Source organism: Triturus cristatus, chromosome 3_1 (assembly GCF_964204655.1).
Source record: "Triturus cristatus chromosome 3_1, aTriCri1.1, whole genome shotgun sequence".
NCBI lineage: Eukaryota > Metazoa > Chordata > Amphibia > Caudata > Salamandridae > Triturus > Triturus cristatus.
In genome coordinates, this window is record NC_140583.1 from 816,422,614 (window position 1) to 816,446,572 (window position 23,959).

The following is a 23,959-nucleotide window of genomic DNA, read 5'->3' on the forward strand; positions in this document are numbered from 1 at the left end:
TGCAGGAATTCAGTTTGAAGTGACCACTCCTACTGATCATCACAAACCTGGGGGCTCTAAAAATCAGATAGAGACAAGAACCTGGAATAGAGAGAAGGGGACAGAACTGAACGATTTGCTTTGTACCACCTTATGTTCACTGCCTGCAGGAGTGGAGGATGCCACCAGATGATACGCTCATTGGGTAGAAACAGCCTGCAAAAAGTTAACTCCGGCAAAACTCCTGCACCCCAAACAATCTCTACCAATTGCACCCTGGTACACGGAGGAACTTAGGAAGCAAAAACTAATTTTCAAACGGCAACAATGAAAGTGGAGGAAACCATACACAGAAGCTGTGAAAGAAATCTACAAACAAAGCCTTTCTGTCTGTATTTAATGCAAAAAAATATTTTCTTAATAAACCAAATTAACTTAGCAAAAAATTCCTCAAAAGAACACTTTAAAGCCGTATCCAATCTGGCCTCCCCAAGTCCACCAAAGATCAAGTCGAGCCAAGAACTAAGCGAGGAAATTGCTAGGTTTTTCCAGAACATGGTGAAAGTCATCTTCTCAGTCATCAACCAACTCCCGCAGGGAGAGACAGGAAACCCAATGATGGGAGTCAAGCAAGTCATCTGCGCCCCTCACCCCTTTTGATAAATTCGCTCAACTTTCCACACATGATACAAAAACGCTTCTTGGCTCAATCAGATCAGGGTCTCCCTACGACCCCTGTCCGGTACCAGTGGTCAAACTAGCCCGAAACCCATTGCCACTGCACTCACATCCGCATTCAACGTCATGTTCGAATCAGGAGATTTTCCCAATATTTGGAAGATAGCCACAATACTTCCATTATTGAAAAAACACAACCTGGATTCTAGAGACCCAAATAATTTAAGGCCAATCTCTCGCCTTCCACTGCCGGCGAAGGTGGTTGAAAAAGCAATGAAATCCCAGCTGAGTGCCTTTCTTTATGAGAATCAGCTGTTGTATCCCACTCAATATGGGTTTAGAGAAGGGCACAGTACTGAGTCGGACATCATAAAATCAGCAGAAGAAATTAGGAAAGCCCTGGATCAGGGAGGTGAGGCTGCGCTAATCATGCTGGATCTCTCCATGGCCTCTGACACGGTCCACCATGATCTCCTGATGGATCGTTTGTCGGAGTGTAGAGTCCAGGGCAAGGCATGGAAGTTACTAAAATCCTTTCTCACTGACAGAACACAAATAGTATCCCTAGGGACATTTTACTCCAAACCTTTTTCCGTGCCATGTGTAGTTCCGTTGGGGTCATCCCTCAACCCTACCATTTTCAATGTATATGTGGCGCCCTTGGCCCCCCTGATAAGATCCTTTGGCTTCAGTCTTACCTCATACGCAGACGACACACAAATTGTTCTGTCACTGCTGCCAGGACAAGAATCCGGGATGAACAAGAAGTTTCATGACCGTATGGAAGCAGTTAAAACCTGGATGAGACAGAATTGCCTGAAACTAAACTCTGGCAAAACTGAGATCCTCATGTTCAGAAATAAGGCCAATTTCTAGACCCCGGACTGGTAGCCGGTAGAATTGGGTACCACCCTAAACCCATGTGAAAGGCTAAAAATCTGGGTGTTATAGTGAATGATAGACTGAACTTTGGGGATCAGATAAATGCCATGGCCTCAGCCATTTTGCACTCTCTTAAACTGATTAAAAAGGTTAAACCATTCCTGCCGGAAAACAGTATGCAAACTGTCTTCTCATCTCTTATTTTACCACGGTTGGATTACTGCAACGAGCTCTACTTGAATATTCAAGAGCGGCACCTAAACAAACTGTAGATCCTGCAAAACGCGTCAGCAAGGCTTGTGACGGGTACCTCCGAATTTGTATTGGTCGCCAAGGAAATCCTACAAGACTACACTGGCTGCCTATCAGGCAACGGGTGCTTTTTAAATCTGTATGCACAGTTTTCAAGGTGCTACATGGCTTAGGTCCTGAATATTTGAAGCGACGGCTTCAATAGTACACTCCCAAAACAAAATAACCCTGCACTTACTAGGAGCCAAACTAGTGAGTTTACCACTCACTAAGAAAGCTATGTGAGGGGGGGGGGGGGGGGGACGTTTCATCGCGTGCGATGCCAAGGCATGGAATGAACTCCCTTGGAATCTGAGGAACTCCACTGACCTCCTCGTCTTCAGGAAAGAACTGAAAACTTGGCTCTATAGAATTTCACACTGACAATTTCCCCGGAAATCTTGATCTCAGTAGAGTTAGCTATCAGCGCCAGGACACCCCCGTGTAACCGTTGCGCTTTAAAAAATTAAATAACATAACATCTTTAAGGGTGGATTGTTATGACCTTGTGTTCAAGTTTTTAAACATGAATTCTATTCATGGAAGCTCTCAGATACACATTGCAGGCAAAGCCTTTGGTGTTGGTTAACCTTACTGACTAATACTGGGTGTATTGAAGATTGGGTCATTCCCATTCATCCATTGGCTGTATTGCCCTGTGAGTGACAACACTTCGCTAGATCTCACAAAGTCCCAACTGGGACATTATTTGTTTGATAAGGGCTGACATTTTTAGATTGACACGAGCTCTGCTGCATGAAGTCCTAGCAAGCTTATGGTCTAAAACTGCGTTGAAATCTCCAACCATAATAATAGGATCCGGAGAATCCACTAGTTCGGCTAGTAACTCCCCCAAAGGGGAGACATCATCCTGATTGTGGCCGTAATGTCCCACTAGAGTAAAAGGATAACCTAAAACCTTTTCCTTGACCAGAAGCCATCTTCCAGCTTTATCTGAAAAATGGGAGTCGAAAACCACTTGCGACCCTCTCTTTGCTAAGATGGCGACCCCTTTTGTCACAGCCAAGTGCGATGTGCAAGCTACTTGAGAAATCCAGCTTTGGCGCCCAAAGAGATCTAAACCTTCTCCGTGAGGCAAGTGTGTCTCCTACAATATAATAATCTGAGCTGGGCAGTCTTTTAGATATTGTAGTATATTATATCTTCTCTCTCGTACCCGGAGACCATTGACATTCCATGAAATCATTTTTATTAGCTCTCCTCTCTTGTCACCCATCTATCTTAAGAAAAAAAGAAATCACAAGGGCAAAAACAAGAAAAAACGAATCAATTCTGAGGAAAACATTTTTTAGAGGAATCTGAGGATCTTTTTGTTTAAATTTTTTTCCCACTGCTCCCCACCCCTTGCATCCCCCAAACCCCTCACCCCCTGGAAAACCCACCCCAGCTACTACATGGCTCATGGCCATATGGGTGCTCCCCCCCGGGACGGACGTGTGTGAGAGAAATAAACTAGAAAAAAAGAGAATTGCATTATTATTTCAGCTACATTGAGTTTGCCTGTAAAATTGCAAATGTATAAACTTAAATCACCTTAGCTTGTACCCATAAGCGTAACTACTGTCAAAATATCACAGTATTTAAAACCAGTAGAAAAACAGCCTAACTCCCTGGTTGGAAGCCTTTAATAAAGTCATCTAGCTTGTCCACGGAGTGGAAGATGTGCTTCTTGTTATTAAGCATAACCTTTAGATAGGCAGGGAATCTTAGCTGCACTGACGCACCCAGGCGTTTCAAACTGTCTATCCTTTGTCCCATCTCCCATTGTCTGTTAGAGGTGGTAGCAGAAACATCTGATCTTATCTCACACCTGACTCCATCCACCTCCATTGATTTCACCCCCAGGGCTTTTGAGAGAATTTTCTCTTTTAATGTGTAGGTTAGAAAGTTTAGTAAGATCTTCCTGGGCTTTGCCCTGTTTGGGTTGAGTCTGAAAGGATCCCTATGAACTCGTTGCAAGTCTCTTGCTATTTCCTCTTCTGACGCTTCCAGCTGGAGTTTGTTCTTAATCAGCTTTACAACATAAGATTTAATATCATCTCCTTCTCTACCTTCACAAGCTTTTTTTATCTCCAGCTGGTTAGACTCCGATATCTCAAATCTGTTTCCAATTTCATCCGATAATGCAGCAAGGAGTGCTCCCACTGACACATCTTCCTTACCCGGATGATTTGAGCCCTGTTCAGATTCTTTTTCCGGAATAGTGGTCAGCCTATTCAGATCCTTTTCAGAGTTTCCTTGTGGCCCACCTACTTCATGCTCTTTCCCCTCTAAACAGGGCTCTTCTGGGAGAGTTGGGTGTCTCTCAGATTGCTTCGCCAAGTTATTCTTTGACCCCACCATCGAGTTTTCACCCAAAATTAGAATTTTGGGAAAGACACTAAAGTAGGTTTTAAGAGAGGGAGTTATTTTAACTTTGAGACTTTGTGGTTTTTTATTTTGTAGGGGCTTTTGTAGGGTTCTCCTATGTTTTGACCAGAAAATGAGTTCTTTACTAGTCATTCCCTCTCTTTCCATTGCATAAAGGTAGCTCTTGACAAAATTGGAATGGATATTCTTGGATAATGATTTTATGTTTGAGGGCAAAACGCTTTCATTTTTCAACATGATTTTGTTTAGAGGTGCGTTATGTCAACATTTGTCGTGCAATATTTCATGAAAATGATGTGAAATGGAGCAAATAGTTTACTTTTAGTGTGAAATGTTGCTTGCTGGTATCATGAGTAACTTTTTGCACGCAAGATACCTTGTTTAAAAGACATGACACAAGATGCCTGCAAGGCTCTTGCTTAGCTAAACATTTAGTGTTTGAAAAGGTTTAAGCATTCTGGGTAGTATTTCATGTTTATTGCTTAATTGTTGTTGAACCAAGATGTGTGCAGGTCCTGTCTTTTCTTCAAGTCGCTATTCATCTAATCTAAATGTTTCATATTAATTGCACTATAAAGTACACGATGAATGTGTTGGTTGGAGACTGGAACAGTGAGTGGTTTTTGTGCTGAGAAGGAAGTTAATTTTGACCACCAAAATGATCAATACTCAAACACATCCTGATTTGGAATACAAGTTTTGAAATCAAACGTAATAAGGACAGTGGGTCATGAAGAGGCCACAGTAAGTTTTATAAACTCGGGCCAGTGACCTCCCCCATATATAGACGTTTACAAAAGGCATCAAGGTTTTTTCAGTTTGATGTTAATAGGCCAGCATTGCCTTTACTAAATTAATGGCTTGAACAGAGCGCATACTGAGCAACTGGCATATTTAGCAGTCTGACCATATCTGCTTTTGATTAGGGACCTAATGTTAGCTAAAACATACACAGAGAGTGCTTCAAGGCAGCAACTTCCATCATTTTTCTGAGATGAGGATTCTGTCTAGTCTCCGTCCCACAGCAGTGTGAGTAAGAAGAAACAAACCCCTGTTCGGACTTATGTCTTCATACATCTTCTTGGTCCACATGTGCAAACACAGGGTTGAGATATAGCAAAAGGAGCAACACAGCCAATTGAACAAGCGGCTAAAAGACTGAAAATGAAATGCATAATCGCCCATTTAACAGCAGTCTTAATTTGGCCTTATCAAAATAGAGCAGGATGGAGAAAGATGTGCCATTTCAGTAGAAAACACTAAACTGGATATGTAGGTCAGCCAGCGGCTGTTAAGCACAAGAAAATTAGTTTGTGTATCAGTGTTTTTAGAATTAAGACCTCTGCGGTTAGTACCCAGACCTTTTTTCCAGGGTTTATGAACAATGTAGTTAATGTGATGAGTGATAACAGCATCAAAATGTATGACACCCTTAAGAAAGGGTGGATACAATTCTTAAGTGAAGTCCAGAATTGTGGCTATAGCCTGCTAGACTCCAGATCACTCATTATTGAGAACCGCGCCTGTGGCGAATAGAGAACAAAAACATCAGACGCATTAAGCCAGGTAAAAAAATGACCTCACAAGTGGAAATCTCATCAAGTTATGTATCAGAAAACGTCTGACTACGAAAACCCAAAATATAGATTTGAACTTGAAGAGGAATGGGCCTACCAACACATCTACCAGCAAAATATACCTCAGGAAAAGGTCTGTACATGATGTGCAACTAACAAACAACATGTGTCGAGTACCTACCACATAGTGTACAATGCTAATTGCATATGGTGTCTCTTAACTTGTAGTTCTTCAGGCAGTGTAACTATAGCTGTAGTATTCACCTAGTGACACTGGATCATAACTCCTAATCCTTGTAATCAGCTGTGAAATATTGCCTGAGGGGATTATTGAGATTGCAAGACTTCCTCACCAAACCTTTGAGACAAACTTGTTGTTTTTCCGAAATTAAAGGTCAGCTCTCTTTGAACCCATACACTTAGCTGATATAAAATAAATAATCTGCGGAACAGCCCCATTAGTTACTATCACTTCATTCAAGGAGGGTTAGTGAAGCAAGGACATTTTTTACTGTTGAACCTTACTCAGAGTTCCACAGGATAACTTACCCAAGTTACACCAAAAATGGAACCAGCCAAACAGTATCTCTGCCAGTATTGTTTAGAGATCTTTAAATACAACAGAAAAGGCATTTCACACTGTAGGTTTCAAGACTGATCATCTTTTTCAGTAGATGAGATTTAAGAATTTTATAACACATCCCAGATGATCATCGCTTGTAGAACAAGGAAGGGACACCAAGCCATATCCAGCAAGTTTTAACCTTATCATTACACCATATACATGGGTTTAAGACAAATCTACACTTTGCATAGGTGCTCATGGAATCAAATTCCACTGATACATGCAACCTCTTTGCGCAATGCACAATAACTGTGAATTGGTATTCAGTATGTTAATCTATAAACATTCAGATACTGGAGTAAAATAAATTAGTCACATGAATGCAGGGTTCTCCGGCTTTGGTAACTTTACAACTACAAGTGCAATTCACCACATTTGATTGAAGAGACATATGTTGCATTGTATTACTTGCTCTGAAACTGGCTAGTATGGCACACAGTGTGGAGTTGCAGACGCTGCAGAGAGGAAGCCTGAAGGCGAGTACAAGCTCTGATTAACCTGGAAGTAGTGCTGATGTACGTGTTATAAAATGTATTCTGTTAACGAGAATACCCAGACTGAGATGGAGAAATTATCATTCAGGCATGTAATTTATCAAATCTACTAGTGCAGTTATTGTAGATACACATAAGTAAATTATTTTCACTCACGGTCTTATGTAAAGTATTGTTTGTCTTTTCGGCCCTTTGCTGTAGGACATCTTTTATGCTTTCAAGTTTGCATCTCTTGTAAGGTATAAAAGACAGATTTAAGAGAATCAAGGTCCAGCTAAACTGTGGAGGCAGCGACTTGGCCTCGGCAGGGCCGTGAATGACCCTTATGTCTTTTCTAATGCTAAGACTTTAAATGTGAATCCATTTTAAATACCCTAACCGTATACTTTTGAGAGATTGAATGTTCCACAAGTACAAATTAACTGTGGCTTGGTATGGCCTAATTAAGCACCCTTCTGCTTTGTTTTGTGTAGATATTGATAGCATTATCTTGCTTTCTTTCACGAAGTATATTTGGAAGACATTTTTAAATGTACCTAACAACGGTATGCTCTAAAGTCTGCACTTACGTTTTTTGTTTTAAAAAGAACATTGAAGCATAACTTTCTTTTGCCTTGCAGGCAAAACAATTAAACTCTCTTCTGACTGATTGATGCTATCATAAGAAAATATTCAGGGGACTACAATGTTCCTCTTTGTTAATTATTACTCCACTTATGTGAGCACCAACAGTCTACACGGAGCATAGTTTAAAATTCAGACCATTGGGTTTAGGAAAGGCCCGTCGACTAGCCGACGTAATAGGTCTTACATGAAGGACCCTCAGTCTAGTAGATAATCTTGTAACTCAGCATCTGTGCAGTGCTATTCACCTGTATCTTTTCAGCTGTTTACCATTTTAATTCTTCTCTAATCTAATCCCTTAACTCAAGAGCCTTTCCTGACATCCACTGAATTGTAGTTTCTCCTCTTAGCCAGTAGCGCAGAGAACTGTGCTGCTTTTTATTTTAATGTTTCAAACAGTTACATGGCATCATGTATAGTTACATTGAAAATCTGCATCTTTTTTTTTTTTAGCTGAATAGTGTTTACTTACTATCTACCTTTTCTAATCTGTTTGTTGTGAGCAAAACTGTTCCATTACACGCAACTCTGTTGGTAGAAATCTATTACTGCAGCTTCCAGAGCTTGTTATTCAGAGAAGGATACTTTTCAGAGAAGTGAATGACAATGGTGCTGTAGTGCAGTGCCAAACCTTAAATTTACTCTGTCAAATGCCTTGGTTGTGAGATTGTTTAGATGCTAGAGAGTGGTCATCCCTTCCCTATAATGTTCTTGGTAGAGAGATGAGATTGGTGTTATGGTTCAGTCTCATCTCATTACTGTTGTCCAAGAAATGACATTGGCTGTATGGAGAGTGTGATACTGTTATATGGTGCTTCCTGACTGTATTCACTATAATGTAATTCACAGTGGATGTGTTTGATCCTGCAATTCCCTGCTGTATTGTCCCCTTACTGAATTTCCAGTGGACTGCAGGTTGAGGATGATGCTGCAAATCGGTTCTGTACTTTGATCGTGTTAGTTGCAATGCCTTTGCTCGATTAACAGTCAGTTCATGCTGTGTAACATTAGCTAGGATGTCACATACCGGTACAAATTGATATATCCTATTTCACTACCTTTCATCTTTTCAGATGGCGAATGGTAGTGGTGGCCCGAAAGAAGTTGAGGCGTCAGATGAGAGCGTTCCCTGCAGCCCCATGTTGTATGGATCACAAAGATAAGCTGAAAGCACTACTTCCAAGTGCTGCGTCTCCACCTGACAGAGACCTCTTCGCCAAGGGCATACTACAGCTGGGCCATGCTGGAAACTTAGGAGTGTCTTACACCAGGTGAGAATATCACTTATCCTTCCAGTCTTTGTTCCTCCTGAACTGTGCTATATGTCCTGCACCAAGGTCCATTGAGTCTCTGGAAACGTGCTGTTAGTTTCTAGAATTTTGTTTGAAGTTCTTTGGTGCCACAGTAGCTTGCCTACAGTATATTTGCTCCTCCTGAAGCTTGCCATCATTTCCCTCTGTCTTTAGTGCATTTCCTTGCCTATAATCACACCCTTAGAATCTTGTGTTGTGTATGTGAACCTGGCTTTAAAAGTATACATTTGAACTGCTTTACTCATTAACAAGATTGCAGTCAACTGAATGAATATCATTGTATTACAGCATTTATATAGCACATACGGGGTGCTGAAGCGCTTATCTACATGGGTAGCATGCTACACTGTGTAGGTTGTGTGGTTGGAAGGATGTTGTCTTTGTTCCGGTCCTATGTGGGAACTGTTTCAAGGTCATGTGTGATGATCACTGAGGAGCGCTTATCGTGTTGTGGGACGAAGTATGAGAGACAGATGCCCAGTTGTATGTTTTCAGTATGCTGGTAACTTTGAACAGCTTTGCAGGTCTGTTTATGGTATTTTATACAATACCGTCTGCTTAACTGGTGATGGAACTGAGTTGCCCAGTCTGAAATTTTGTGTATAGTTGTGGTCCTGAGCTGACATGTTTGGGGGGAGAGAGATGGAGAGAGATCTGTTGGAATTGGCATTTTTAATATAAGTGCATATCAAAGTGCCTTTGTGAGATGTGAAGAAGTGCTGGTGATGGACAACCGTCATAGCAGATATGTTGTATGTGAATTTCAGAATGATAAATTATAGTTTGCTGTTGACTGCTGCATATTATGGTTTTAGGAGTATTATTATTATTGGCCATACATAAATGTTATGTATGCTATTCATCATTTGATTTTATTAGCAACAGTTTTAAAAGTAATGCTTATTAAACCACCTTCATAGTGGACTGAACCTTCAGTTAGTACTACTTATTCTCTCAGATTTTTTAGGTGTTCTTGGTATGGACTTTGGGTCATATAACTACCAAAATTGTTTTACTATTCTATTGAAATAGTCACTGCACTATTAACAGTAACACTGTACTTAGCTTAATATTTTACTTCCTAAGCTTGCTGTGGCTCTCTTCCTTGTAAAACTTTGAATCCCACACTACACCCAAGAAGCACACTCTCAGCAGTCTGCCTCTTCTGTAAGCCTGTTCAGTCATTCACATCAAGTTAATGTGAAATTGTTTTGTAGGTTGCAGTGGCTCAAAGACCAGTCGAAGCATCAAATGAAAGTTCAATATTTTCATCAGCAGTTGCTCTGGTATGTTGTATTTTTCTTATTCTTGTTTTGTCTAACAATGGCATGTTCCTGTCTCAGCATTTCCTGCGGGTGAACATGTGTTCCTTGACGTCTGTTATTGATTGACATTCATTGCATATTCCTGCCATTCAGCAAGTCAGTCGCAAATATATCGGAGTTACTTGAACCACAGAATCCACTGTTCGAGGCATATGAGCTGCAGATTACACACTTTTGCATAGATCGCCATCTGGTGTTGGGCCCGGATGTTTGCAGTTTGTTTTTCCTCTTGGAAAGTCTTTGGAAGTCACGAGGTCGGTGACTCCTCCCTTGGTCCGTATTGCGCATGGGCTTCGGCTCCATCCTCAGATTGTTTTTTTCCGCCATCGGGCTCGAATGTAATACTTCGCGCTCCGGTTCCGAACATTTCCAGTTTGACGATCGAAGCGGAATCCTCGCTCTTCGCGGTATTGTTCAGATCCTGATCTCCTCAATCACCTTCTCTTCGACACACCTTCGATTCCAGTCGTCGACGGCGGCCTTCGGGCCTATCCAAGCTCTGGGCCCGTCTGATGGAAAGAACTCCATTCAAGATGTGCCTTCGATGTGGGTCCAAATTCCCCCACACCGATCTTCATGAGGTGTGCAACCTCTGCCTCTCCCCTGAACACGAGGCTCGAGACTGTCCCGCCTGCAAGTCTATCAGATCCAAAAAGACTATTCGAGATCGAAGGGCCAGACGAAACATGGCGCACTCCTTGACCTCCGTTCCAGTCGACATCTTCGGGGACGACGTCGAAGCTCCGGGACAGCAGCACACCGAAGAGGACCTCATCAGTGCTTCCGAAGCCGATGACTCGGATGTGGAGGACATCACCCCGGCGCAGAGGGTCGTGAGTAAAATACCCACACCCAAAAAGGCTTCGGTCACGCCTTCGCCTCCGGGCCTAGGCAAGACCAAAGACACTGCTTCAAACACCCCACCTTCAGGCCCGGTGAAGAAGCCAAATAAGCCTTCCGGCGGCTCGGGCTCGAGCCAGCCTGCCAGCGGTGCCGATAAACACACTTCGGCACCGAAAAAGAGACCGGTCTCTACCTCGACACTGAGCTCCGCACCAAAGCCCTCGGTGTCGAAACCCAACCTCTCGGTACCGACCAAACATCATAAGGCCCTCGGCACCGACACTCCCGCGCCGAAGCCGGCCTCGGCGCCGACCAAAAAATCGGAGGTTCAAAAAAAGCACGGCACGGACAAGCCTAAAAAGCCATCGGCCCCGAAACCTTTGGCGCCGACCGAACAACCATTGTCTCAAGAACTGTTTACATCGGATCCTTTGCAAAAGACACTTACCAAGGATCCAAAAACTGAACATTTGGCACTTTCTTCTAAAAAGAGACATTTGGACAAACCAGCTCCACCTCCAAAGAGGAAAGACTGTGCTACCTCCCCTTTCAGAGTGCCTTCCCCACCTCCTCCACCCTCTCCACCTCCGCCCCCTCCGCCTTCTCCACCCCTGCCTCATCGCTCTCCGACCCCGTCTCCAGACCATGATGATCAGGGGGACCCATACTACGATCCAGCAGATGTGCCACAAGACCCCACCCCTACAGGATCCCCAGACCCATGGGACGATTATAATAATCCAGACATTCCAGATGTCCCACAAGATGACCTTTATCCATCCAGGCCATCTCCACCAGAAGACTCATTAGGTTTTCACCACCTACTTCAGAGGGCGGCACATTATCACGGGGTAGAGCTACACACTGACCCGGTAGAGGAAGATTTCCTCCTCGACACCTTTGATACCGCACATAGGTCTACTTCTATGCTACCTATGCTCAAGAGGGTAATAAAACATGCGCCAGAGGTTTTTAAAGACCCTGTCAGGGCTAGTGTCCTAAACCCACGCATAGAGAAAGTATAAAGCTGCCCCCACAGATCCTGCCTATATCAAAGGGCCAGCGCCACTGGATTCCCTAGTGGTATCCACTGCATGGAAGAGGTCAAATTCGCAGGCGTCAGGCGAAGCACCACCACCTGACAAAGAGTCAAAGCTACTGGACGCGTCAGGAAAGCGCACTGCGTCACAGGCAGCCAATATATGGCGTGTCGCCAACACTCAAGCGCTATTGGCCAGATACGACAGAGCGCATTATGATGAACTAGAAACCATCATGCACCATCTCCCAGAAAAATACAGAAATAGGGCCAATGAATTAATTCAAGAGGGTAAGACCATAACTAACACCTCTATACGCTGTGACTTAGACACAGCAGACACAGCCTCCAGGGCCATTAACACTAGCGTCCTCCTCCGTCGCCATGCTTGGCTGAGAGTTTCAGGCTTTAAACCTGAGGTACAAGCCTCCATATTAAATCATCCATTTGATCAAGAACATCTGTTTGGTCCGAAGGTAGATGAGGCCCTCGAGAAGATGAAGAAAGACACAGATACGGCGAAATCTATGGGAGCCCTGCAGTCACACCCTCCTAGGCGCTCCTTTCGCCGTTCTTCCTTTCGGGGCACGGGCAGAGGCTACTCCTCAGATAGCGCGTCCACTTCCTACAAGTCCCCTGCTCAATCCACCTTCACAAGGGGTTATCAAAGAGGTGGCTATAGAGGCAATAACAATAAAGGCAGAGGCAAAACAAATACCACCCGCTCTGCCACACCGCCTACCCAATGACTTCCCCCTGCTCCCTCCAGACCATCCCACTCCGGTCGGGGGCAGACTACAAAATTTCCTTCAAGTCTGGGAGTCCATCACATCAGACAGATGGGTGACCCAAATTATTCGTTCAGGGTACTGCCTAGAATTGACATCTACCCCCCCCCCCCCCCAATATTCCACCCAGGCAACGCCCAATGTCACAAGAACATGCCACGTTACTACAACACGAGGTAATCTCCCTCCTACAAAGAGGCTATAGAACAAGCCAATCAGCAAAATTTTGGGGGTCTACTCCCTATATTTTCTGATACCAAAAAGAGACGAGACTCTACGACCTATCTTAGATCTCAGGCCTCTAAACACATACATACATACATTCGGACCATTTTCACATGGTAACACTTCAGCAGGTACTTCCGCTCCTCTCCCAGAACAACTTTCTCACCACACTGGACTTGAAAGACGCGTACTTTCACATTCCGGTACACCATGCTCACAGAAAGTACCTCAGATTTGTAGTGGACGGGCAACACTACCAGTTCAAGGTGCTCCCATTAGGGGTCACAACAGCACCAAGGGTATTCACCAAGTGCCTAGCGGTACTGGCGGCACACCTCAGAAGACAGCACATTCACGTCTTTCCATATTTGGACGACTGGCTAATAAAAGCCACATCCTACAACCAATGTGTACATCACACCGCCACTACAATCCAACTACTTCACCAGCTAGGTTTCACGGTGAACCACCGAAAGTCCCAGCTAATACCATCCCACACAAAGCAATACCTCGGTGCCACCATAGACACCTCAAAAGCCATAGCCTACCCCAATCCTGCCAGGATTGCAAGCATTCAGGCTTTCCGTCAAAGATTCATACCTCAACACTCTCTCCCAGCAAGAGTGTTTATGCAACTGATAGGGATGATGGCCTCTTGCATTTTCATAGTGCTTCATGCAAGACTCCAGATGCGTCCACTCCAAGAGTGCTTAGCGTGCCAATGGAACCAGGCCCAGGGGCAACTGACAGATCTGGTGTTGGTAGACGGTCGCACCCATCGCTCTCTGCAGTGGTGGAACACCACCAATCTTTCCAGAGGTCAACCGTTTCTGGACCCGGTTCCGCAAATAATCCTAACAGACGCATCGCTCTCCGGCTGGGGAGCTCATCTATTACACTTCACAGTGCAGGGCACATGGACGCTGCAACAAAAGTTACTCCACATCAACCATCTGGAGTTACTGGCAATCTTTCTAGCCCTAAAGTCCTTTCACACTCACATTTTAGGCAAGGCAGTCCTTATTCGCACAGACAACATGACGGCCATGTACTACATTCAAAAACAAGGCAGCACACACTCTCCACAGCTCTCTCAACTAGCACAGAGCATATGGAGATGGGCAATTCCACACAAAATCTTTCTCCTAGCCCAACATGTCCCAGGAGTCCAAAACACCATGGCAGATCTGCTCAGCAGACAAACGCAGCAGATCCACGAGTGGGAATTTCACCCGCAGGTTCTTCACCCGTTCTTTCAGATGTGGGGGCATCCACACATGGACCTCTTCGCCACCCACGAAAAAAAAAAATGACCAAGCTTCGCCTCCAGATACCCACACCCATTGTCCAAAGGCAATGCGATACGGATGAACTGGTCAGGCAAATTTGCGTACGCCTTTCCACCTCTCCCACTAATTCCATTAGTGGTACGAAAGCTACAACAGCACTCCCTCACACTGATTCTAGTAGCTCCAACATGGGCCAGACAACCGTGGTACACCACGCTGCTGGAACTCTCGGTAGTGCCACACCAAAAGTTACACCTCTCGCCATGCCTCCTAACCCAGAACCATGGAGAGATCAGACACCCGGACCCAGCTCAGCTCAACCTTGTGATCTGGCTCCTGAGATCCTAGAATTCGGATACCTTAACCTTCCCCCTGACTGTATGAACGTCATCAGAGAAGCTAGGCGCCCTACTACTAGAGCCTGCTACGCGGCAAAGTGGAAAAGATTTGTTGTCTATTGCCATAACAACACAATCAACCCTCTAGACGCATCTATACAGCACTTCATATGCTACTTACTCCATCTACAAAGTTGTAACCTAGCATATACATCCATCCGACTAAACCTCGCAGCAATTGCCGCCTACCTACAAAACAGACAGCACCTATCACTTTTCAGAGTGCCTGCCATTAAAGCCTTCATGGAAGGCCTCAAACGAATAATTCCCCCCAGAGTACCACCCTCACCTGTGTGGAACTTAAATATAGTTCTCACAAGGCTAATGGGACCGCCTTTTGAACCTTTGCATTAATGTGAACTGCAATTTCTCACATGGAAAACAGCTTTCCTTGTAGCCATCACTTCCCTTAGAAGGGTCAGTGATATATAAGCACTTACTATACAAGAACCCATTCTCCAAATGCACCCGAACAAGGTTGTCCTCCGTACTAACCCAAAATTCCTATCCAAAGTAATTTCCCCCTTTCATCTAAACCAATCGGTAGAATTACCGTTTTTTTTCTCGCAACCCCAAACTGTTGCAGAAAGGGCTCTACACACACTGGATGTTAAAAGGGCCTTACTTTACTATATCCAGAGAACACAACCTTTCAGAAAGACAAAACAACTGTTTGTCTCTTTTTCTCCACCACATAAAGGCAATCCCATCTCTAAATCAGGGATAGCTAGGTGGATTGTAAAATGCATACAAATTTGCTACCACAAGGCAAAACGCACGCTATCTGTTCCCCCTAAGGCCCACTCTACAAGAAAGATAGGGGCTTCTATGGCTTTTCTAGGGAACATCCCATTAGATGATATCTGCAAAGCAGCTACACGGTCAACACCGCACACTTTCACTAAACATTACTGTGTAGATGTGCAAACCAAGCAACAGGCTAGTGTGGGCCAGGCTGTACTAAAAACACTTTTTCAAACCACTGCAACGGATAGCGTTGGTCGCCGCTAGGGTTGGGAACTGCTATATAGTCTATGCTAAAGTGTGTAATCTGCAGCTCATATGCCTCAAACGGAATATGCTACTTACCAGTATGCATCTGTTCTTGGCATGTAGAGCTGCAGATCTACACACGCCCACCCACCTCCCCGGCTACCTGAATCTGTTCCAGTCTATCTTATTTAGATACAACACACATGGGTTTCTTCACTATTATTACTACGCTCCATCTTTCCCTGTTGGCGAAAAACAATCTGAGGATGGAGCCGAAGCCCATGCGCAATACGGACCAAGGGAGGAGTCACCGACCTCGTGACTTCCAAAGACTTTCCAAGAGGAAAAACAAACTGCAAACATCCGGGCCCAACACCAGATGGCGATCTATGCAAAAGTGTGTAGATCTGCAGCTCTACATGCCAAGAACAGATGCATACTGGTAAGGAGCATATTCCTTTCTCCTAATTTCCAGTTGCCGTACTGCACTCCAAACGTTACTTGTTGTAGGGTTTGAAAACCTTCCTGCTGCCAAGGTAGTACAGTGTTGTAATATTGCCTGTCCCGATCAAAAATGTTTTTTCATTATAAACTTTCTGATTGATTAGATTACCAGTAGTATCATTGCTCTCTGTTCCAATCGAAAAATATTCAATGGCTTTCTTCTGCTGCACTTCCTTTTCCTTGCATGTGTGTGTAAGGTGATCCAATGTGTTCTTTTTCTGTTTAAGGATACATTTTTCACTACATGTATTTGTGGTTCAGGGTGTTCTGTATATTTTGTCCCTTGCCACTTTATGGAAATTCTGCTAATAGTGTTCTGCCTGCTTTAAGCTTTTTCGTTGAGATACTCAAAGTACAGTATTGTACAAAGAGCAGATGACAGTCAAATCGATTGTTACATTTGAGTGTCATTTGCTCTTTGTTTAAGGCAGTGTACATCCAGAAAGAATGCCAGGTCCTGAGGGTCACTGGATCGCAGGTTAGGGTGGCAGTTTGCTCACATTGGGGTGTAATTTTATTTTTCTTATGACCTGTTATCAATCTCCAAGACAGTGGGAGAAAAGAGAACAGTCTTGCTGGGGTATTTCATGGTCAGCAGCCACTCTGAGTTATGGAATGGTTGCAACAGGAAGTCTTCCCACCCGACCGTAGGTGCGCAAGTGCCGTATGGGGGTCTTGTGAAAAGCCCCAGTATAGCCAGGTCACTTGGCACCTACTGTGTTCTATGGAGTGTAATGCTTGGAATAACGGTCCTGGGCTGGTTTTGTGTCTGGACGTCCTATTATTGTGGTAGTGTCGCCCTGAACTCTTCAAAGGTTATGAATGCTCTGCTGTGCAAGCCATGGAGATCCTGTAGCTCTTAGAAAGTCATTATTGTTCCCTCTGTGAAGAGGTCACTGAGCTAGTGATGCCGGCAATCTCCCATACCTTCAGCCGACGTCCACTACGACTATGGACCCCCCAAAGAGAGTCCTTGCAGCAGTAGTAGTAGAGAGTAGGGCAGAGTACTTCCAGCCCATGGGAATCTGCCCCATAAGCACTCTTGGCCCATGCATAGAAGAAGTGGATGTGGGCACCTCTTCTGATGAGAATAGCAAGGTTAGAATGTGGCCCTCGCGGATGCCTGTCCGGGGAGAGACTCCATCTCCTTTGTGTGGTGGTCTGCCAGTCAGAGGTCCACCCATTAAAATTAGGCTGCTAGGTAGTAATTTTTTTTTTTTTAAACCGTTTTTATTCACAGGATAATCATCGTACATACATAGTGGCCCTGCACCGCTAGCGCTAGTGCCGTTTCTTTTCTGGGCCAGAAGGCTTTCATACACAGCTTGTTAGCCCACATCCCGGAGGCCGGGCAGCGACAACATGTGGGCCAGTATACATAACCTATGTCAACCTATAGTATTGTTTGTATCCTCATAGGATGTCTACATTCCGCTTTGGAGATTTTTTCCTCCCCCCTTCCCCCCTCCCCGTCATACCCCCTCCCCAGTCCCTATTCCACAACAACCTCCCTCCCCCCCAACAGTGCGCTCGCCTAAGTTAGGCTGCTAGGTATTAATGTGTGAAATTTGGTGTGCCCATGCCGGCACTGCAGGGAGAGAGCTGTAGTGAACGCAGTGCAGCTCTCTTCCTATCTGTGCCCCAGATGAGGTCTAGTAATAAGGAATCCAAGTGATGGAGGGTGCGTTTGAGGATCACAACCGGGAGATTTGTGAAATAGTAGAGGTCAGGTTAACATCACCATTTTTGACAGAGCCAACCGGCCCGCCGCAAACAATGGGAGAGACATCCCAAAGGAAATGCGTGACCTCAAGGAACGTACTGCGTTGCCTAGGTTTTCCTCCAGGAGGTCTATATCTTTGTGATATATTTAAACCCCAAATATTTAAATGTACGTGGAACCCAGGTTAGGCTCTCAGCACTCAGTTAAATGTGGGTGGAGGTGTGTAATAAACAATAAGGCAAGAGATTTGGCATAGTTTTCTTTAGTCCTTGTCATAGTTATAAACTTCAGGTAGGCTGAGAGCGCACTTTTCCCTAGGCTTCTAAAGATTTATATATTGCAGCTGGAGGCTCATATCCTTTACTAAAAAGTGCAGGAGGTTCTGCTTGAACTTTGATTTTATGGGCCTAGATTAGCTATAATACACGAAGCAGTGCAATCATTTTAATTACTCTGATCTGCACCAGCTAGGAGATCAGAATCACATAGATTTACTAAGAGCTTTGGCTAGTTGGCTGTGTAAAATTCAGTCACTTTAGGAGTTCTTTGTATGCCTAAATATTGAATTGATTTGTTGGCCCACCTGAAAGTTATGGGAATTCTACCGATGTCCTTCTGTCTGGTTTATAATATATACATTTTATTAAATGTATCATATAATAGTCTGGTCAAGGTCTAGTCCAGGCAGGGGCTGATTAAGAATTATTGATTTATTAAGCAGACTGCGAAGCCAGCCACTCTCTTGAATAGCTGCAGGTGAAACATCAATTTGGGAAGAGAGATCGATTGAGAGGACGGAGCCAGAAGGATGTCATCTGTGAATAGCATAATTTTATTGTAGTGCGGGTACTCCCAAAGAGGGCAGAAATCTGTCTTGGTGACAGAAGCCCATGTAGAAGCAGTATGGGCACAGGGTCTAAAGGCAACTAAGTGACAACTTTGCTAAAGTTGCACACTGCAACTTGTTACATTAATTTCGACCTGGGAATCAAATCAGACTTAATGTAACAAGTTGTTTGAAACCTTGGATGACCCACTTTGTTCAAACCGTTCCAGAGTTAGCACAACTTAGGGGTCAGCGTGGAACTCTGTACTCACCAATTCTGCGACCAATCCTTTCGACAATAAGAACAAGTTTGCGTGTTTACTGCCAAAATGTAAAATTACATGCTCTTCCAGTGAGATATGTTGTATCCTGCCTTAGGGCTCAATTGACCTGCCATTGGGGTAACTTACACATATACCTGGGGGAACTCTGGCTTTGCCATTACTGTAAATGGCAATGTCGGGCAAGCAGTTCAAACTGCTTTCCAGTCGGAAGTGGAAGACTGGGAGCCTTGTTTTACTCATGTCATACCCAGGGTGGCACAACTAGTGCTGCAGACCCTGGGGTGTCCCTCTAACTTGCATGTCCTGGGTACCATTTAATAGGAACTTACAAGACAGTTAGCTTAGCCATTTGGCGACCAGCCATACCAGTTTAAGGGTAAGGGCACAGGCATTGAAGTTTGGTTAGCAGACCTCTGTGCACTCTCAGAGTCGAAAAACAAGCAGCATCAGTCCAACAACTTGGGGGTGACCATACAAAAAGAGGCATTTCCTTACAGGCACAATTGCCATTTCCTCATAGTGAGCTTTGAAAGAAGTTTGTATAGTGCCTGGAAACTCCAGTGGATAAATACAGTCTCTTTTCTGGGGGGCAGAAAGGACATTTTCCTCCTTTATAGGGAATGCCTCAGCCTCTGTTTGGATGGATTAGCCAAATAATCACAAGTGGGACTGAAGAGCTAATGTTTATAGAGGTCCTGTACCCGTGCTCCTCAATTACCATGTGAAAAACATTAAGGGTTATCAGTTCCTCTCTTGTAGTATCAACGGCATATATGTGAAAGATGTCACTACATGCCTAGAAATCTCTATCGCTAGAAGATCTTATTTTCAGATCTTTAATGCCCTCACACACCTTTTTAGGGGTGTCATGCTTCATCATAGGGCGCTCCTCGTCGGACTGGTGCTGCAATGTCCAACGGGCCTGGTGGCTACTTTGGCGGAGTTCTTTTGATCTGTAAAATACCGTATGTGAAGTGTGTTTTCCGGGCAATCAGTGCATGTGTGTATTAACGTGAGTGAGTGATATTAAAAAATATTCCATGTCTGTAGAAATTCTTTATTCGTTTACTAGAACTGGGTCTCAGTAAAAACAGTGGTGCCAACAGCAGGACTTAAGGTACCTAGGTGGCAGGTGGAGTGTATTAGGTCGACATGTTTCGTGTCATAAAGGCTCCAAACTCGAGTGACACTTCTTCAGGACCTTCTACAGACCTGGAATCTTTTTTAATATCACTCACTCACGTTAATACACACATAGCACTGATTGCCCGGAAAACACACTTCACATACGGCATTTTACAGATCAAAAGAACTCCGCCAAAGTAGCCACCAGGCCCGTTGGACATTGCAGCGCCGGTCCGACGAGGAGCGCCCTATGATGAAGCATGACACCCCTAAAAAGGTGTGTGAGGGCATTAAAGATCTGAAAATAAGATCTTCTAGCGATAGAGATTTCTAGGCATGGATGGATTAGCCACCCAGTGTACTTTCTTTTTTTTTTATATAACCTAATTTCACCATCAGTCATATAGCCAGACTAGCTTAACTGGATACCCCCCACCAGACTGATATACATATTACTGATCTGACGTTATTACCCTCTGTGCAACATTGGATTATCAAACTGACTTCCAATTCATGAAGTTAACCCAGATATATTTTATCCCTTCTCAGTTTGGCCTTTACATCCAACTGTGAGACCTGATTTACTGCTCTGACCCAGTGAGACCCATACGGAGCTTCTGTTTTATTTAATTTGCCACTAAGTGCAGGATGAGTACCAAATAGTATTAAGGTGTTGCTTAGCTTGACATCATGTCTAAAAACCTCAGACAGGAAATTAGTGACATACTGCAAAAATAGAGAAAGCTTTGAACATATACTAAAAAGGTGCCTATCATCTGCCTCTGGTGAGCCACACTTTTAACATACTCATACTTGGTTTGAAATTGTTCCCAATTTTTTGAGAGACCAGTATAACTAATGCAGTGTGCAGAAGTGATTACATTTTAGAGAGGCAGGTTTTATTCTGTCATAAAGTAGTTTAAAGGAATTTCACCAGAGATATTCCGAAAGAGTTGACAACACAGTATCGTCCCATATTTTGTAGAGCTGACTGCCTTTTTCATTCTCTGCTTCGACTTTTTCCCAATACCAGAGTGAAACTTCCTTCTTACGTATAGTATTAGAAACAAATCCTCAATTTCCTCACTTTTTTTTATCCCACCCCCCAGTCCCCATGTTTGAACTGACGGGAGTGGGAGCCATACTTTTTAATATAAAAGGTGAAAAGTTTACTATAACCAAATTCCCTCCTACATATATCCATGAGACTGAGTTATTTCTTCATATCTATGACTTTTAATCTCCTCTTCATTGAGCACCCTTTATACTTCGATCTACTATCCATTGACTCTTTATGAACTACATTAAAGTCAACCCCAATTAGAACTGGGAGTTTTATTTTCAAGAATGTTTGTTTGATGATATTCAAATAAGTAGGATCATCTATATTTGGACCATAGTAGTCACAGCACAGAAACTCTGTCCTGCAAACCGCCAGTTTTGCCAGCAGCCATCTATCTACCTGGTGTATCTGTCCAATAATCCAACAATTTCAAATCAGGGTTTTTCTTTATGATAATTTGCTCCCACTTCATTGTGCTGAGCTGATCCAATGTGATGACTTCCAGAACCATGGGGAATTTATTAAAGCAGGCAATGCACTCATCTCTGTTGAAGTGCATCTCCTGCAATATACCTATCTGCGCATTCATATCCCGGATATACTGGACTACACTCATCTGCTTTCTCCTGTCCTGCAGTCCATTGATATTCCAAGATAGGGGTTTTATTGTACTATCCATAACAGCTTCCTTCAAACTTTATTGGGAGCGTATCCTTGGGGAATCCTACCCTGCCATTATTTTATGAATAGTGTGGCTCAGTGATAAGAGGATTCCCCCCCCCCCTATACTTCCCACCCATATGCTCCTACCCTGTAGAAACCGACCCTTCTCCCTTACCTTCTCACCGTAAGAGCGGTGGGTTATTAAAAGTACTTTTGTGAAAAAGAAAGAAAGTAGAAAGAAATTCAATAGAAATGGAGAGTAAACCAAATTACAAATCGGCCAAAAGAATAAGTGTCTCAAAAACTTAATTGGAAATGTTGATCTATACAGTACCCCAATTCGGCTATCTATTAGGAGTACTTGCCAATTCAGCAAAGAATCAAATCACAGAAAGCTAGGTATTACCCCAAACCAAACAGGAAATGTTTGACTTGCCCTTCCCTTAGCTTACCCGCCTCCTCTGCTCCTCTTATAGTGTGCATCTCGTTGTGCCACATTACTAATAGGGGTGCGGGGAGCTTGAGTTAAACCGTGACACCTAATCCCATTAGTTCTGCCATCCTTTCCCGAGCACCCATTGTCACTGGCCAATGCTTACAGTGGGCTTCTCTGATTTCCGTGGGCCCAGTTTCCATGCCGTTATTCCACTTTCATGAGTGTTCTTCTCAAGCACATTGTCTGTAGAAAGGTGCCCCTATTTTAAATGCTCACCCCCACTTTTTGCCTGGTATTTGATGCAGTTTTGACTGAAGTGCACTGGGTCTCTGCTAACCAGGTACCCAGTGCCAGTGTTCTTTCGCTAAAACAAGGTAACTGTTCAATTGTTCCCCAATTGCCAAGACCTTTAGCTCTGCTTTATGTCCCCAGTAAATGTTACCCCTGGTGCCTAGGGCATGGGTACTAAAGAGGGTCCCTAAGGGTTGCAGCATGTATTGTGCCACCCAAAGGGACCCCCCACCAAACTCATGCCGACTGCCACTGAATTCTGAGTGAAATGGTGCAGGCATGTACTGACTTGGTGCCATTGTTCTGGTCTTGTTTTGAGCTTGCATTTGCTACCTGATGTTTAAGATTTACAAACTGTTGCATTGTAGCAGGCGGAGCACACACTTCCACATTTTGCAAACCAATCAGATTAATGTTTAGCTTCAAACTGTGCTTTGCGAACATAATGATCAAGACATGTAAAGATTAGTCCTTTTAAGTCTGCCCAACAAATTTTTGTAACATAAAATATCTTATAAACTAATAATTATACTAACAAACAACCTAAGGCACAGGTACTGACTGGGGACTTGGGGAAGGGTGGAGTCTCTCGGATCTACCGTTCACTTACCAACAACACTCCTAATTCCCTTTCCCTACTCCTCGAGAGGTGGGAGGGCTGGCTTGGGGTGCTGGAGGATGAAGACTGGAGGGACGCCCTGATGGCCCCTAGGACGATCGCGGTATCGGCGAGGCTTCGCCTGGTCCAAATCTACTTTCTTCATGCCGCCTACCTCACGCCTCTGCGTCTTCACCGTGCTGGGCTTCGGCCTGACGCCCACTGCCCTTTGTTGTGCCCACCCCCACGCCGATTTCTACCATATGGTTTGGTCGTGCTCTGCGATCCAGAGATATTGGGAATTGTTAACCCAAGACCTGACGGGTGTCTTGGGGTGGGAGGTGCCTCTCGCTCCTATACATGTTCTGCTGGGAGTCTCTGACGGATTGGACGGCTCTAGGGCAGAGAAACGTTTACTTAACACAGCACTGGTGGTCGCCAAGAGGGACATTGCTGCGCATTGGTTGGACACTGCTCCTCCCAATCTAGGGCGCTGGCGCCGGGAGGTGGATTGGTGCGCTGCACAGGAGCGGCCTCCTATACGTGGCCAGAGGATGTCCTGAGAAATTCCATCGTATGTGGGGCAAATGGGTCGGGATACTCGATGATTGAGATGGTGTGGTCCTCTCTTCAGGCACACGTGGATATGCTTTTAGTGATTTCCTTCTGTAATCTTGATGTCACTGAGATGT

General features: G+C 44.2%; 1 protein-coding gene across 1 annotated transcript in view; it reads left to right on the top strand.

Moving 5' to 3' along the window:
- Positions 1-23,959, top strand: part of MCM3AP (minichromosome maintenance complex component 3 associated protein) — a 693,444-nt gene that overhangs the window by 495,488 nt on the left and 173,997 nt on the right. Inside the window, exons 18-19 of the mRNA XM_085645158.1 lie at positions 8,615-8,812; positions 10,072-10,140. Coding sequence (XP_085501284.1) covers positions 8,615-8,812; positions 10,072-10,140 — 267 coding nt within the window. The remainder of the gene's footprint in view (positions 1-8,614; positions 8,813-10,071; positions 10,141-23,959) is intronic.